The 18467-nt window shown below is 39.7% G+C and overlaps 1 protein-coding gene across 1 annotated transcript in view; it reads right to left on the bottom strand.

Annotated features, from left to right (window-relative positions):
- The window catches only part of me1 (malic enzyme 1, NADP(+)-dependent, cytosolic), an 88406-nt gene that overhangs the window by 17028 nt on the left and 52911 nt on the right, over positions 1-18467 (bottom strand). The window contains exons 4-5 of the mRNA XM_085473433.1: positions 4200-4275; positions 1942-2103 (exon numbers count right to left, since the gene is read on the bottom strand). Coding sequence (XP_085329559.1) covers positions 1942-2103; positions 4200-4275 — 238 coding nt within the window. The remainder of the gene's footprint in view (positions 1-1941; positions 2104-4199; positions 4276-18467) is intronic.

The raw sequence follows: 18467 nt of genomic DNA, 5'->3' as shown, positions 1-18467 counted from the left end.
ATGAGCAGCAGAAATATATATCTGTATGTTTGTGAGTGTCAGACATGTATAGTAAATCTTATATCTAACACAACATTAAAGGAATGTGCTGACAAAGAAAGACTCTTGAGCTCCTTTTCAAGATTTAAGAAGATTAATATAAATCTAATATTCAGTGGTGGTGAAGTCACTTGAAAAAGCAATACATTTATCAGTGTATGTGACTCAACATGGAGCAGCAACACTCAAAAAAAATCCATCTGTTTCATAAGGCCTTCAATCTTAAACATAAAAATAGTCTGAACATATAAATATGAGATATGTTGAGTTCTCCTCTTTGTACAAGCTAACAAAGCATCTCTGAAATAATCAACATCCAACTGAACTGAGATTAGCACTGTACTACAAGAACTTTATAAGATGGCACATACTTAAGCAGTCAAAAAACTGTGTCACTGTTTTGGAATGAGGTAAAAAGACACTCTGGGATAAGAGCAAGTATGGATCAAGACATTCTATAAAGACCTGTTAAAGCTGTGCTGTGATGCCCATAAATGTCTAAAACTGCTGTCATGTACCCAAAGATCCGCAGACAGTATTATCACCCTAAAACAACATCACTTAAACAGAGCAGAAGATTCAATGTGGAAAACTAGAGTCTGTAGCGATGACAGTACGGGAAAAGGTCAAAAGGTAGAGCAGGCTTATAAAGATAAAGAACTGAGGTGCAGGACTTGGAAGAATGACTTATTCCAGTTAAAATGGCAGGAAAAAGACTAATGTAATATTTTTTTTATGAGGTTTCTAGGAAGAGAGCAGTGTTTTTGTTGTTCTTATACAGGGGATTTTTGCTGTGAGCCTAAATTCTCTGATGACGACTGCACTGAGAAAATGTTGTCTACAGTTCATCAAAGAAGACATCACCTGCATGTTCTCAAAGGTTTTCTTGGCCTCTGTCCAGTCTTACTGCTCTTTGAATTTCTTCCTGCTGCTTAATATTTCTTCCTACACTTTATTTGCGCACTCCACTACTCTTTGAAACGTCTCATCCTTAATCCACTTGAGACATCTGCTTGGAATGAAACTAAAGCCCAGGACTGAGTCATCCAAAGATGGTCTTGGAAAAATGAAGGATATCTACTGACGGATGGATCTCAGCTGTGCTGGGCACACAAGCATCTGAGTGTGCCACGCCCTTAGCCAAGGCCAAAAGTTGTGTATATATAGAAGCACACGAAGACTATTCGTGCTCCATGCCCGGTTTGCATCGTCTTTCAGAGCTGCTGACATGCAGAACAGGGTCCATAGATGGATGACTACAGCTCTGTTGGCTGCTACTCCCACAAACTGGCAAAGAGGAAAGGTGCTTTCCCAACTGGCAGGGTATTTCCTGGTTGTAAAGTGTGAGATTTGTTTTCCTTTCTCGGCTGACTTCTAGTCTTGCCCACCAATGGGGGGATTAACCGCTCTAGCCCAAGGCTATTTTATTGAATTAGTGCCTGAAAAAAACATACCTTAATTTAATCTGTAAAAGCCCCACACTGTTGGACCAACGTGAACAATCTTGGGCTTTATGGATAAATGACACGGGAGAGAAGTTTAAAAGACGTTTTTCACCATGGCCACAAACGAAAACAACTTCAAGAGGTCAAATACTTCTAAAGAGATACAAGATACTTCAAGAGACAACAACTTAATGAGCCCGTGATACAGAAGTCATTCTTCATCATAACCATGTAGACAGCCAAGTGTGCCATATTTTGCACTGCTTAGGGTTTAATACTAAATATCTCTCTCAAAGGTTACAAAATGCACCTCGCAGTACCTCTAAAGCTCACAAATCAACATGTCTGTCTGTTTGTTTAAGTTCTTTTCAATTCAGTAGAGTATTATAAAAGTACCAGAAAAGATAGAAAAGATGCTGCTGTAGGGACTCAGTCATATTCAGAGCTCAGCTCTTACCTCATTGTCTGTTCCAACGTCCAGCATGACAGGTAGGCACTGCTGTGGTGGCATACCTCCACAGGCTGTGTAAAGGGCCAGCTTGCCAACTGGGATTCCCATGCCATTGCAGCCGAGGTCCCCCAGCCCGAGGATCCTCTCTCCATCCGTCACGCACACAGCCTGTTAATAGATTAAACTGTCAGCCATAAAAACAGCATACAGAGGTCACACCAGAGATCTTATTATCTTATTATTTTTATTAAAAATCTGTGCGTGGTTCAGCTACATTCTGGTTAGAAGAAATCACTCAAACCTTTTTTTCCCGTATTGGGGATATCAGATTCTTGCTAGCCACATTAAATCTGATTAAATAAATGACTTTGCTTCACCTTATTTTGTTTCAACTCCAAATTTCTTCATCAATACAAGTCCACCCCACTACCAGAAAACATGTTTTTTTCCTCAGAGTGAGCCAGGCACTCCTACACCACCTGGCTTTCCACTCACAAGTCACTTATTACTTATTACTTATTAAGAGATAAGTTTCTCAGTGGGTTGTTTCCACAGTATATATATCTATATATAAAACAGTTGTGTAATGTTTAATATCAGCAGCAGAACAGTTTAATGCAAAATGTTCCTAATTTGGAGCGTTTTTCTGTTTTTCTTTTTTTCTTCAGTTCTTTTTTCCAGCATTGCTATGACGCAGAAAACTCTGGCCCAAGGATTTAACAGCCTTTTTCTCCCATAATCTGAATGTTTAAAGAGTGCCGCTAGCTTTCTGAATTTAAAATCCACAGCACCCTTACTAAATACCATTAGCAGCTTGTTTTTTCTATCACTTGTTAATATGTGACAGAAAAGCAGCCAAGTCCTGTCAGTGGATGGCTACCTTGGCTCCAGCGTGCCCTCTGTTAAAGTAGGGCATATTAGGCGAGCTTATCATAAGACCACCCTGACAACGAGAGGCGGCATGTCAGTGCCGAGGTAAATGCCCTGCTGTTGACAGCTGCGAACAGGTGGCTGAGGCTGCAGGTATATTTGACATGCCAAGAATGCCTTCTGGTGTCGTCATTCTAAATATGGCTAGATTATGACTTGCACATAGTTGTGCTATACACAAGATTAAAGAAATAGTTGAGGTTTTTGGGAAATTGGCCAGTAAGACGGGTCAAGGGAATCAATGCCAAAGTCTTCCAAGCCCCAGAGACTACTGGATTTAGAGAGAGCCCCTCTAATCATCTTGAAATATTTAGTGTAGTCATACTGTATTAAATGGATAATCATGCATCTCACCATTAAATATCACCATCTTATGGTTTGTATATGGTCTTATTTTTAAAAGAAACACCTTCAGTATACTTTAGTAAACGGTTCAGTATTTTATTTTCTTTGCATTAGCAAACAGTCAGTATTTATTTAATTGCATAAAAGGACCAAAGCCAATACTTCCCAGCTTCACAACCCTGTCATGTAATAATGTCAAGTCCCATCTTTCATTCATCATGAAATCTCCATATAAAACACAATGTAGCTGACACATGGTCATGCACATTTCCATACCTCGTAAATATTTCACATCTTGCCTTATTTCAGTCACCAGTATTCTTCCGTCCAGCTGGTAATCACTTCGCCGGCTTTCAAGTTGAGTAAAGTTAAACACACCACCCATTAGCTTGTTCTACATCAATCACCACAACACTACAGCACTACTCTCTTTCTGTTTTCACACCCCTTAGTGTTAACACAGCACACAAGCACTACACATTTGAAAGTAGTGGTTTTTTGCTATGCTGTAAATCTCCATGCATTTCAAACTGACATGGCCCTGGGTCTGTGACCCAGCATTTTATGTTCTGAATTATCATTAATAGTCTCTGATTTCATTGTTATTTATAGTTTCTGGTCTCTTGGTTTCTGTCTCTGTGCTTCCCCTGTGTTCCTTGTGTCACGTCTAGTAGAAGGATGTTTTCATGTCTGTGCTTCAGATTGTTTCAGTGTCAGTCTGTGTCTCTGCGCATCTCTTGTGTTTCCTGTTTTACTTTGATAGTCTTAGTGTTTTCAGTTTTGCTTTCCCCGGACTCGTTGTGTGCGAACAAAAGAATATAATAACAATCGTACCAGACTTTTTCTCTATCTGGAACACATGACAGCAGGTGACCACAAGACATCAGAAAAATAGACCTGAGCCAAAGATCACCAAAAATAATTACATAATTTTTGCATCAGTGTTTTTATGACTCTATCACTGCTGACCTTATGTTTGAGTTATTTACCCTTATGTCCTTTTCTGGCCAGTTCTGTAGTATTGAAGCAATGTGACCACGGTCGTGAATAGTGATAAACAGCCCCCTAGAACAGAGAAAAGCAGACATTTTACATTTTTAGATATTAGACAGTTAACCAGAAAATCCTCTTTCTCAGTCTTTAACTTTGACCTTTCTGCTCTATCAAAGCAAAATGTCACTAAGAAAGTCTTGGCAAAAGAATGGCAACACATCAACACTTTGTGCTTAAAGAACGAGCCTGAAATCTTTACCTCAGTAACTGTTTGAAGTGAACCGCTATTTCATTTCTGCTTCCTTTCTTCTGAACAAAACTATGTTGAGTATTGGAGTAATGTTAAGCCCAGGGCTTCTTCAGGGACTTTGCTTTGGACCCCAAATATTCACTGATCTTAGTCCACCTAACCCACCCAACCCTACCTCCCTTACCAAACCTCCGTCTTTGTTTTTTTCTCACTTACATCAATGTCCTTTGCTCCAGGACAAGGATAAAGAGATCTCCTCAGTGTGTGGGGTCCCACTATAGTACCTTTCCTATTTTACTGACCCATCTGGTTATAGTATGTAAGGGCAAAACCTCCCTCGTATGCCAACAACAGTAAAAACATCACTATTTATAAGGATCTGCTCATAAAATGAAAAAAAGCATCCCAGATCAGTGCTTATGGTGGAAACCAGGAAGAAAATGCAAACAGTATGAGACGCTGTTAAATCTAAGAAAAAACAGAGTGAGATGAAGAGAAAGACATAAAAGTGTCAAATAAAAAAAAGGCTGTGATATGGCAGGAAAAAAACACAGCAGAAAAGATTATATTAAAAATTCAGTGGATATCCCACATGTGAACAGCCTTGAAACAGATGCTTTAATTAAGTGCACTCGATATAGTTGTTTTCCTTATTTTAAAATAAACTTTAAAACTCTATCTATGTATCTATATATGTTTTATTTATAGGCAGACAGGTAGATAAACAGATAGATCCATCTTCAAATAATGAGCGTAATACTAATTGTGAATCAGTTAGTATAATACTCTGGTACTATCTGTGAGGACAAAGCTCAGACTCAGGGACAGCCAATAAGAGGAAGGTTGGGTTAGTGGCAAAGTGGCAGAGTATAAGATAAATATGCAATATTTTGAATTGTGAATCAAAGGTACTCTAGCAGAGTCCTGGAAATGAGCAAAATGGATTCAATTTAAACAGCTTTAAAACCACATGCTCAATAGCAAATCTTTTAAACCAAACCATCAGCTTTTAGGATAAACTTTAGCCACTTCTGAATTAAGATGTGTGTGTTTGGTTTGAGCAGGGTAGCTGATCATGCGATGACCACATTTAAATGGAAGAGATGCTTATCAATCAATCAATCAATCAATCAATCTTTATTTATAAAGCACTTTTCATACAGAAAAAATGTAGCACAAAGTGCTTTACATAGTTAAAAGCAGCCCACCCCACCCTCCAACTCACTCCCCACACTCTCAATACACATATATCCCCCCACCCCCACCCACACACACATACACACACGCGCACACTTAAAGAGTAAAAATTGGGCTGGGCTCGCATGAGCCAAGTGAGGAAACATTATAACAGGGAGCCGTCTGCACCGGGAGCCGGTCACAGACCGCAGCCTCCGGGCTGGGCACACAGCAGGAGGGAGGCCAAGGAGCCCCCCAACCAGGCTGAGAGGACCCCAGAGACCCAGCAGCCACGGTCAATAACAGCCCCGGTGCAGAGAGCGCCCTCCGAGGAAACACTGGAGATATGACGCAATACGATATATACAGGGTAAAATGATAAAATAAATAAGAACAGGATACAATATAAATATAAATAGAGTAAGAAGATTAAAAAATGAATAAGAATAAAATCAAAAAATATTAGGTAAATCCTAAATTAATAATAGAATAACAGGATAGAATAAATAAGCATAAAATAAATAAACGCTAAGTAAAAGCTAAATTAAAAAGGTGGGTCTTGAGCCTGTTCTTAAAAACATGTACGTTCTCTGCGGCCCTGAGCTCCTCCGGCAGGCTGTTCCACAGACGAGGACCATACCACTGAAAAGCTGCCTCTCCGTGAGTATGTGTCCTGACTTTAGGGACAATCAAAAGGCCAGTACCAGAGGACCTCAGGGTCCGCGAGGGTTCGTATGGTAAAAGCAGATCTGAGAGATAAGAAGGCCCAAGACCATTAAGACATTTAAAAACCAATAAAAGAACTTTAAAATCGATCCTGAAACACACGGGGAGCCAGTGCAGCGATTCTAAAACCGGTGTAATGTGGGCCCGCCCTCTGGTCTTCGTCAGCACACGAGCTGCCGAGTTTTGCAAGAGTTGTAAAGTTGAAATATTCTTCTTAGGAAGACCAGAGAGCAGGGCATTACAGTAATCAATGCGACTGGTAATAAAAGCATGCATCAGCATCTCTGTGTTGGCCCGAGAGAGAATAGGGCGGACTCTGGCTATATTTTTTAGATGATAAAATCCAATTTTGGTTACATGTTTAACATGTGGGATAAAACCAAGCTCAGAGTCAAAAATAACACCCAGGTTTTTCACTTGTAGCGAAGGACATAGTGAAAATGCCTCTAATTTAGACAAGAGTTTCTCTCTCTGAGCCTCAGGACCGACAATTAAAACTTCAGTCTTGTCCTGGTTAAGCTGTAAAAAGTTTTCTGCCATCCAAGATCTTATATCCAAGATACAGTTAAAAAGGGCATCCATTGGTCTGGTGTCATCAGGAGACACGGAGATGTACAGCTGCGTGTCATCAGCGTAACTGTGGAAGTTCACTCCATGCCTCCTGATGACACCGCCGAGAGGGAGCATATACAAATTAAAAAGTACAGGGCCTAGAACCGACCCTTGAGGCACACCACATGTCATTTTATGGATCTTAGAGGAGCATGTATCCATACTCACCATAAAAGTTCTGTCAGAGAGATATGAAGTGAACCAGTTGTGTACAGCACCAGAGAGGCCCACCATGTGTTTCAGTCTGTTTAAAAGAATAGCGTGGTCTACTGTATCAAAGGCTGCGCTTAGATCCAGTAGCACCAGGACTGAGAGCTTTTGGGAGTCCCAGTTACATCTAAGATCATTTAAAACCTTTAGGAGAGCCGTCTCTGTGTTGTGGTTCACCCTAAATCCAGACTGGAATATCTCCAGGATCTGTCTATCATTGAGAAAATCAGTAATCTGAGTAAAAACAAGTTTTTCTAAGACTTTACTTAAAAATGGTAAGTTGGATACAGGTCTGTAGTTATTAAAATCATTACAATCCAAATTGCTCTTCTTCAGAAGGGGCCTCACCACCGCCGTTTTAAAGGCAGCAGGGAAGACACCCAACTGAAGAGAGCAATTCATCATGTATAAAAGCTCAGCCTCAAAAAATCCATAAAGTGTTTTAAAGAGTGAAGAAGGGATTGGATCTAAAGGACATGTGGTGGGTCTCACTGTGGAGAAAACCTTCTGAAGGTTCTCAGCATTAACCAGGGCAAAGCTGTCCAGTGTCTCCTCAGGTACAATCGAGGCCTCAGATGTGTTTACAATCATATCGCGATTAGATAAAATATCAGATCTGATGGCGCTGATCTTTCCCCTGAAGTGGTCTGCAAACTGCTCACAGAGCGAGTCTGTGGGGGTTCTTTTGGAGCTTTTAAAATCAGGGTTAAATAAATGATCTATGGTGGAAAAGAGGACCTTGGGATTATTTTTGTTAATACTGATTATTTTGGCGAAGTATGAATTTCTTGACTTCCTTAGTGTATTATTGTACATTTTAAGTTGCTCGGAAAATATTTGATGGTTGATAGTATTTTTATTTTTCCTCCATCTCCTTTCTGCTGCCCTGCAATTTCTTTTGAGTTTTTTGACTTCTTCGTTTCTCCAGGGTGATGCATGTTTTACGTTAATCTTTTTGGTGGTGAGTGGAGCAACGGAGTCAAGGCTTTTCTTCAGTTTGCTGTTAAAATAACTAAAAATCAAATCGCAGGATGCAGGTAAAATCACAGGGGGGCATTTGACTAAAACCCTGGTAAAATTTGCAGCCACTTCAGAGGTTAGATAGCGCCTCCTCACAGTTCGCACTGAGGTCTTCCGCTGAATAAAACCGGTGATGTTAAAAAACACACAGTAGTGGTCAGAGACAGCCAAGTCAACAACAGAGGACACGCTGGTGGACAGCCCATGGGTGATGACCAGGTCCAGAGTGTGTCCTCTGTTGTGAGTCGGCTGCGTGACGTGCTGGGTAAAATCCAAACAGTGAAGAATGTTTAAGAATTCTTTTGCTGCAGGGTCAGAAGGATTATCTATGTGCAGGTTAAAATCACCGGTTAAAATTATCATATTATATTTTGAATGTATGTTTGTTAAAAATTCTGAGAATTCCTTGATAAAAGCAGCGCTGTCTTTAGGTGGTCTATAAATTGTGACAGATAAAACTGGAGGGCTGCTGAAAACAATAGCATGGAATTCAAAAGTGGTAAAATGATCAAATAGAATTTGTTTGGTGGTGAGTGTGTTGTTGGCTAAAGATGCAGTCCCACCACCTCTCTTACCACTTCTAATAGAAAAAGAGAAACTAAAATTTGGTGGGGAGGCCTCAGTGAGAACAACTGGTGCATCCGAACCCAGCCATGTTTCAGTTAAAAATAAACAGTCAAGTTTATTATCTAAAATTAAATCATTAATAATAAAAGACTTGTTCGACAGAGAGCGTACATTTAAAAGTGCCATACTGATTGAGACTGGTGGATTTTTGACAATAGAGTTGGATGGATGTTGATATTTTTGAAGAGGCCGGAGGTTATTAATGTTTTTGGAGTTACTGGATTTATGATAATTCTGTTGCTCTCTGTTTGTGATTATGACGGGTATTGTGTTGACTGTGGGAGAGAAAGGTCCTAGTCCAGAGTTTTGTGTATTACTGTTAAAAGTGGAACAAATATAGGAGCTGGGACCAGGGGAACATCAGTCAGTGGCAGACAGTGGCGATGTGCGGGAGTGCTGTACGCCAAATGCCAAATTGGCGGACAGCAAACGGCGTCCCCAGGCGTTGAGGTGGAGCCCGTCTGCCCCAAAAAGATGCCTCCTCTCCCAGAAGGCATCAAAGTTGTTAATAAAACCCACGCCGTGGGAGACACAGGCAAAGGAAAGCCAGGTGTTAAGGCTGAGTGGTAAACAACATCAGTAGTCCCGCGGCTCTCCTGGCTCTCCACGTGTCCTTCTTAATATGTTATCGAGGAGGCCGGGCTCATACACAAAACGCTTTTTTGAACTTGTTGTTTTCAGGCTTTTTGCTTTGTTTTATTTTATAGCCACTACACACAGGGCTCACCTTTAAACATGACTATTGGATTTACTATACAGCAGTGCAACTACTCCATGAAGCAGATACTTCAAGTGTAGACAGTAGTGTTTTGTTGTGTAGCATGGCAAAAGCTGACATTAAGAGACCATACGTTTGCAAGAAAGTAAAATGTCAAAAATGTCATACATATTTTTCTTAAATGTTTTTTGAGCAAGACCCCAATGTATTAAAACTCAGTCACACCCAACTCTGTGAGCACTCCACCCTATACCAGCTGAAAACCTCAGACCTGGAGTTGGTAGTTCTCATTCTTACCATTTCACGTTTCTCAGCTACAGACTGCCCCAGTGTAAGCTAGAAGTCACCACCTGATGAAGCCAAAAGAATGACATCATCAAACTCCCATGCACCCTTAATAATCATGAAGAGGACAAAGAGCTGATATAGAGTTCTACAACCAGAACAAAAACCACATTCTTCCTCTTGAATCTTAGTTCACCTAATTGGACAGATTCTCCTCTCCAGTATCTGGGAGCTTCCCAGAGAGGGTGAGGAGTGAGATCCCCCTGAAGTTACAGCAAGCCTATCAGCCATGACCTCCATGTCATATTGGAAAGAAACATCAGCCAGGACAGCCCCACAACATCCAGAGCATTAAAAAAAAAGCAGGACAACTGTCATACATTATGTCCAGGAAAAAGAAAGTTTATTGGACAACAGATACACAAATAATAAATCAGTCAGGCTCTAAATAAAACAAACAGCATGAATGACCTAAGACACTGCCTGTTGCAAAGCCTTTAAAAAGTGCAGTGGTTCCTCTAATAAAAAGAGGCCTGGAGGTCAAATAAAGGTCACATGGCCACAGACATCTGGCATTCAAAAAGTTTTAACTCTTCTGACGCACATCTGCACGCATCTGCACATCTATGCACAAAAATGCTTAAGAGCCGGTTCAAAAGCAGCGCATTAAGAGAGTCTGCAAAATGTCTGCAGCTGTAAGGGGCTGTAGGGATCAGGACAAGAGCGAGGAGAAGGAGTGGCCTGCTGTGTGTGTTTATGTGAGGCCAGAAGGACATGAGCCACTGCCAGCAACAGCATTATGATGAATTTTTGGGAAAAGAGAGGTGATGGAGCTGAAAGGTTGACCTCAAAATATGACTGTTGGAAAACAATTTCATACAATGAATCAAAGCAGACAGGCTGGCCGGCAGTAATTCCTAACCTCTGTCAACCTGAATATTACCAAAAACATTTCAGGTTCATGTTTTTCATTATTTCTCTTCCTCCAATACTAATTTTCTGACACTTTGTACTTTCCGGGGAGCTGTAGACCTCATGACCTGAGCCACTCCTTTGAGCTTAATCAGGATTACAGCTCATAGAATAGTAAATAAATGTATCTCATAATGTCACAAGTCATAGTGTTTTAAATCCATCATCACTGTCTATCTAGGATAATACATCTGGAACACTGATTTTACATGAACAAACCAAGCTGGATGAGTCACTGTCAATATATGGTAGCTGTAAGGGAGTTGTGTACGATATGAAGCCTTTCACCCACAGATCAGGGAACAGTACTGTAAACTGTGTGTGCAGTGGACATCAACACACAAACAAAAGGGAAAAGAGTGTGTCTTGCATATTTGTGTGAGAACATTGTTGCAGAATGAAGTCATTGCTGCTAGTTATAGGTTCCGATTTGGGTTGAGGGTAAAGGAAAATTCCACCCTCTGATAGTTTGATCGTTGCTTAGCTAACAAGAAAAAATAAGGTGAACCGCATAATTTCTTGGCCATAAAGATTTGTGGCCAACACTGATATTGTTTTTCCTACAACAATGATTTCAAACTTTCTTTGTAAGAAGTAAATCTGCTGCTCTGTCAGATGAATTCAAAATGTCTTGCAACTAAACCTTTCAGCAGTTATTTATTCTGTGTATTTATACCACATTTTTTGTTATATTCGTTTCCTATTTGAATAGCTCATACATATTTATATCAACCTTTCATAGAAAGTTTTATGTAGTCTGGAGTTTTAATGTTTATTCTTATCTACATTTAGTCTTTCTACCATAATTTCCAGCTGAGGAATAACCAGCGTACCCTTTTTTACTCTTTTATTCATTTTATCTAGCTATTTCACTATTAATGCTAAATGGACTGATTCTTATATAGCGCTTTTCTACTCTTTTGGAGTACTCAAAGCACTCTATACAACATGCCATATTCACCCAATCACACCCAATTTTACAAGCACTTCCTCTAAACTGAGTGATCCTAATTCAGACATTCATACTCCGATGAATGCATCAGAAAGCAACTTGGGGTTAGTATCTTGCCCAAGGATACTTGACATGCAGACTAGAGGAGCCAGGGATCGAACCACCAACCTTCCGTTCAGTAGGTGACTAGCTACAGCTAAGATCATCCCTAATGTATGTTTGTTCCCTACTTTAAGTTAACCATTCTGGCCATCTATCTTATCAATTTAAAGCTTAACAATTAAATGTTTCCTCTAACTTTTTACCTAACGGTTCCTCCAACTTTTAGCTAACTTTTAGCTAAGCAACTTTAGCAATTGTTTTCACCAAAAGATTAACAATAACTTGGCAACTATAACTTCAATTCTTATTTAATGGGTAGTTTTTCCAACAATATAAATTCCTGTTGTTTAGGTGTAACACCTGAAGCAGTAAGTAAACAACATTTTAAAAATATTTTCACAGTAGTTGAACAATCTTTAGGCCCATTCCCAACCACTGGAGTAAATATCTCTGGTTAAGAGGCACATTTTCATCCTCGGATTGATGCTTTGGCTTCTACTAAATGATTTCAATATTCCATTTTTTTAAAGTTTGCTTTTTAATGTGCCTGTTTGTGTGTGTGCATGTGTCTGGCTGCTGCTCATATAATAACCACAATGAGTACCAGACGCCCTATTTTCTAGATGAGAGGACAGCCACAAAGCATTGAGCAGCCACGTCTGGCTCCTCCAGTGTAAGAGTGTGGAGTGAACACAGAAGGTAAAGAAAACAACCTGATGGGCCGAAACAACCCAACGGCTGACCTGCAGCCCCATACAAAACACACCCCAGGGATTGTGGCTGCTGGACGCCGTCGGGAGGGAAAGCTGCTTTCTTCACCATGACCCCAAAACACACCAGAACCCCACGAGAAAAGCAACCTCCAATCTTTGACCCGTGTCCACACCAAACCAGCCACCATTCTTCTCTCCCGCTGTGTAACCTTAATCTTCACTGTGCTGGACGCCCTCAGTTAGCAAGGTTCAACTGACACAATGGACACAAATCACTGAGAAAGAGTGTGAAAACAATGTTAAAGGTCACAGCCGCGCAATATGAGAATTTGACAACTAATTAAGCAACAAATCTAGCATGAAAAACTTTTTTATGGTTTGTCTCTGGCAACTGAGGAAAAACAATATGACAGGATTTAGTTCTTGATTTTAAAAACTCCTTTGAAGAGTCTAACTGAAGCTGAATGGCGCCTGCATGTTATTAGTGTGACTTTGCCCAGAGTCAGGAGGTAAATGTCCATTCAGTCGAGAGGATCCAGTGGTGACTGTATGACTTCAGGTTTTTCACTTCAAAACTAAATTAACGAGATTTTCTTGGCAGAGCCTTCAAACACACACAACACACAGCATAAAGGCTACTGATTCATTTAACAATTAGAAGTTTATTTAAAAGGTATTAAAGAATAATTAGAGATTAGAGTTAGGTTTTACAAATTGGGCACAGTTTTAAAAGAACTCTATGTAAACCGAATCTTATGTTTCACTTCTAACCCCACCTTTTTTTAGCATTTATTTTGCTGTCTCTAGGCCACAAGATAAAAAAATAATAATACACAATATTTTAGAATTTTAGTCTAGCTGATCCTTCCTTAACTGTGTACACTGTCTAGTAGGTGCATAATGTAATATGCATATGCATCATGGAAAATTCTGGGCTCACCAAAAATTGTATTTGGTATTTAACCAAAGTTGTGATAAAAACAAATGGCACCAGGTCAAAATGGCATTCCATAAATTTCTAGACTGCTTATCCAACTTGGGGTTGCTAGAGCCTATACCAATTTTATTTTAGTTTTTAGATGCTTATTTTTATATACAAAAGACTGTAAATCGCATGACTAGAAGGCTAGTCATGCAATTTAGTACTGAGCTGCTTGAGATCACTGACATGCAAAAGCTTAAGGGTTATGTAATGAGAATAGGTATCTAAGTTGTATAGCAGTAACTGCATACCAACAGATTCACACTGGGAGGTACAGAAGGAAAACACATTTAGCTCATTAAATGACATAATTCCATTTCACCTTCACATACTGTAGTGGTGCTGCATATGCACTTAATTACCAATGACTTGCATCCTCCATACACAGATGAGGACAAAATTATTAGCCCCCCTGCATAAAATTTTAAATGTTTGTTAAAGTTTTTTTCTAACATCTTTCCCACGAATTTCAAACATTTCTCAGCATATTACTTTTCTTTAGAAAGCATACATTATTTTTCTTTGCACCCAATAACAGAATTATTTCAGAAATAAACAAAAAATACCAGGATCAGTACTATTTGTCCCTTGACAAACTAACCTTTTTACTGAGCCATACTGTACCACAAACCACTGCTGTGCTCAAAGCAGCTTCTCTTTACACAGTAAAAAAACAAACAAAAAAAAAACTTTAGCAAGTGTTGGAACTGTCAGTAAATAAGACATCATGCCAAAAACAAAAGAATCTGTTTAGATTTGAGAAAAAGAATCGTTGATGCTCAAAAAACAGGAGATGGATACAAGGTTCCTACAGCATTTCCAAGTGTCAAGAATTGGAGTATCATAAAGCGACCCACACAGTACATAACAAAACTGGCAGAGGTGGGAAGCCCGAGATTTCAAAGATTCTGGAAAGCCGGAAAACTAGTAAAATATGTGTCTAAAGACCCCAGAACAACTGCCAAGACATGAATGAATAACTTAGCCAAGTTAGGACTGTATTTTCAAAGAAGACACTCACTAGAACCCTGCACAGGAATGACTGCGAGGTTACAGACAAAGACAATCTTCAATTCTGCAGAAGAAATACCTTCGAGCATGAATGACATACGATGAGGAAAACCTGGAGAAAGAATATGCATACTGGAAGTGCATCTTTTGGACTGAAGAGAAAACAAATACGAGCTCTCTTGCCAGAGGAATGGGCATACAACCCAAAGAACTGTGTGCCACAGTGAAACACAGAGGTGGGAGTATTATGCTGTGGGAACGCTTTAGTACATCTGGAACTGTGAATCTCATCAAGGTGGAAGGAACCGTGAAGAACAAAGGATGTGTGAAGATTTTGAAAGAAAGCCTCAAGCAGTCAGCATCAAAGCTGTGTCTGGGTCATCACTTCGCTGTCTTCTAACAATACACAAGCGGAAACATCTCTCTCATGCAGAACTACCTCCAGAGAGCCAGTGAGAACTTTGTTGACTGACGTGCACAAAGCCCTAACTTGGATCCCACTGAAAATCTAAAGATCAATGTCCATGCCAGAAGGCCGTCAATTCTGGATCCCCTTTGTTCTCTTGAGAGATTCACAAAAGAAGAATGCTGAAAACTAGCCATTAAAAAGTATACACAATTAACAATTAGCATCAGGGAACTAATGACTGGTAGTTTTTGAATATTGTTAAATAAATGTGTTTTTGTATGAAAAGTAAAATAATGGAAATAACTGAGAAGATGTCATAAAAGTTTCTTGTTCTGTTTAAAAGCACTCGGAAAATATAAAAGGGGGCCTGAAAATTCTGTCCCGGTCTATATAGCTGGGGTACATATTGAGAATGAACATGTCATTCATTAAACTGCAGTTAGCACATTGGGAAACCTATAATATACAAAAGCTAAGGCGCTCCAAAAACACTTTTCACTGGAAAATATTTATTCAGTGCTTGAATTCTCTTGATATCGTTGGCTTTTCAAAACAGATTCAAAGACAGAGTATTTATTTCTGAAAGACCAATGGCTGAGATATTTAAGGTATCATTTTATTAAAGTTGGGAAGGTCAACAAACGATCACAGGAACAAAAACAAACCATTTCCCATTTTTTCATCAGAATAGATTAATCAGTTGGCCAAAGGGTTCAAGAGATGAAGAGTTAAAAACACAAAGATGAACCACAAATTTAAATGTAATGCAACTGGATACCAAAAACACTGCTTTTTTGAAAAACTGTTAAAATAACAGTATGAAAGGAGTTATTATTTCAGCGCAATCAGTTCAGAGCTTAAATTAAACTGGATTTACACTGATGCAGAGCAATGAAGATATTCTACAAATACACTGACATATGGAGTCCGGTCTACTCAGGAAAAGAAATTAATGGACTATCAACTAATTAAAATTGGTCCTTTAAAAACTGACCAGATTTGTTAATATTTTGAAGGTATCGTGGAAGCCAAGTACACTACATTTATATAATGGTCCGTTCCACATAAGGTAATGTTAAGAAATAAAACAAGAGACTATGAAAACAAGACTAAATGCTGAAATACTAAAAGACTACCATCCATTTTCAACATTTTAAGGCAGTACCAAACAGGAAATCAGCTGATGACAATTTTGCAGGTATTTAAATTTTTGACTCCAAATTTCATGGTGATCCAACTCCAGATATCCTGGGGTCATATCCATCATCTTGAAAATCCAGCGAGGAACTGTGCAGTTATTGAACAAACCAAATTACATTCAGAAATCCACACACACATTTTCCTCCTCTCCAGCTGCTTAACTTGCTTTAGTTGTAGCTCTTCTGACATGGGCGTGTGCACTTAATGCCACAGTGAATCACCACCAAACCTCCATTGCACCTTGGTTTACCAACATTAAAGGAGGAAAACACAGAGACATAAAGGGAATTGAGCCTCCAGCTTCTCATTCGCCACAGGGTCAACCAAACAGTCAGTCCTGATTGTGACATGAAGATAACAGTGTTTTGAATTTTTCTGCATGTTTCAATTTGGATTGAACATCAGTCTCCTATTGTAATTAGACCAGAAAGACAGTCGTCCTTCTCTGTAAGTGAGTTCAGCATCTTCTACGGCACACTCATAGGCGGACAGAGGCATTTCTGTTACTGGATGTGGTACCACCACAAGCTGTAGAGAAGGACAGACAGCACAATACTTAAGGAGCAAAACTGCCGGTTTCGACTTACTCGCTTCCTTTGCTGAGAGGTATTTAATAAGTTAATGGCTTTCTAAGAAAAGAGAAGAAGATTTTTGTGGAGAATAGCATTGCACAGCAGAGATTGTTTTTTTATTTTATGACAAAATGTATTTTTGTCCTTAGCTGTAAGTTAACTACCGCATCCATATACTGTAAAAGCAAAACAGAAAAAAAAATCATCTCTAATGCTTAAAAACTGAGGTCATGCTGTTTGTTTTGGTTGACTGGTCATTTCCAGAGCAATTTAGTAAGTGAGGCCAAAAGGAGTGAAGCTGTCGGTATTAAAATAACACCCTTATGCTGCAGCACCTCGAGCAGCCAAGCAACTGACTAATCCAATAGCGCAAAAGAGGAAAACTGTGAGAAGACCAGGTCTGGCAGACCCAATCAATAACCATGTTCCTGCTGCTGCTGACGCCAATGCTGTCCACTTTTAAAATAACTAATTGCAATGGAAATGATGACCATCAATGAAGCAGGGAAAAAAAGCAAAAGCGCTCTGGGAATGGGTAAGAGAAATTTGCAAACACAAAAACAACAGGACATGGAATCCACACAGTGGGTGAATAGTTTAGAATTATAATGAATAAATTCGAATCAGCTCAACAAATACAATTCCTATTTCCCTGTCTTAGTACAGCCACTCGGTTGTTGTTAGAGCAGAAAAAAATGTTTTGTCGTGTTTCTTCGAGGAATTTATCATAGCAGTAAGTGAACTGTGCACAGAACTTTTGCTCAGCACCTCTCTCATGAGTCGAAAATGAAATGTGATGGGAAGGATTCTCTTTCCAGTTCCTTCTTTTTTCCCTTTCTCTTCAAACCCATCTCTCGAGGGACTGTGACTCTCCAAAGACAATGCACTCTTCTAATGCTTCCCACTTTCCGTGGCACGCTCACACTTTGACAGGATTCCATCACATGAAGAGTGTTCAGCACGCTGCCTGATTCGCCCACAAGTGAGAACCAGCTCCAGTGTTTGGCCTCAGACACTGGGGCTGCCCCCGCTTCATTCCACTGCAGCCCACTGATGTTAGCCGGGGCTTCGTATAACTAATCTGTCATGAAGATTTCGCGACTTGGGAGCTGTGCATGTGGGGGTTAGCGCTAGGAAACTCAAGTCCAAAATGAACACAGCTTAGCCAATTTGATCAGCCTTTCATCACTCCAGATATCGTGCTGAGGCAAAACATAAGAAGACATGGAATCTCTGACAAAGGCCAACCTGCAGGTGACAAAAATAGCAGGCAGCCAGTGTGAGAATCTGGGCTTTCATAGCCAGTCGTCTGCTCTAACTGTCCGGGTGAAGGACTGTCCAGTTTCTTTGTCTGCCAAGCTTACATAACTAAAAGGGCAAGAAACAGCAGGAAAATCCTGTTCCAGCACAAAGGCCCTGCTAAAAGAATCAGAGGCACAGACCTGATGAACCCAGCTGGTTATTAGATGAGTTTCAGTCCTGTGCAACCAGCTTTTCCATTCATTTGCTACTTTTCACACACATCCTGACATTTGATTCATGCCAATGACGTTTTATGTGGGATGCAAACTCAAATTCAACTGGTTTTGCCATGGCCAAAAAGTGTAGAAACTGGTCAAAGTGTACTGTGTTTATTTGCAAATTCTCTGTCTTAGCAACACTGTGTTACGTGAAGTATGCAAGAAGCCTAAACTATATAAAATTCAAATAAAGAATAGCTTCATGAA

Source organism: Copadichromis virginalis, linkage group LG11, assembly GCF_057382275.1.
Source record: "Copadichromis virginalis isolate Kocher_CV1m ecotype Utaka linkage group LG11, C_Virginalis_male_GT1.1, whole genome shotgun sequence".
In the NCBI taxonomy this organism is placed as follows: Eukaryota; Metazoa; Chordata; class Actinopteri; order Cichliformes; family Cichlidae; genus Copadichromis; species Copadichromis virginalis.
The sequence above is the reverse complement of the archived record's forward strand: the minus strand, read 5'-3'. Positions and strand labels throughout refer to the sequence as shown.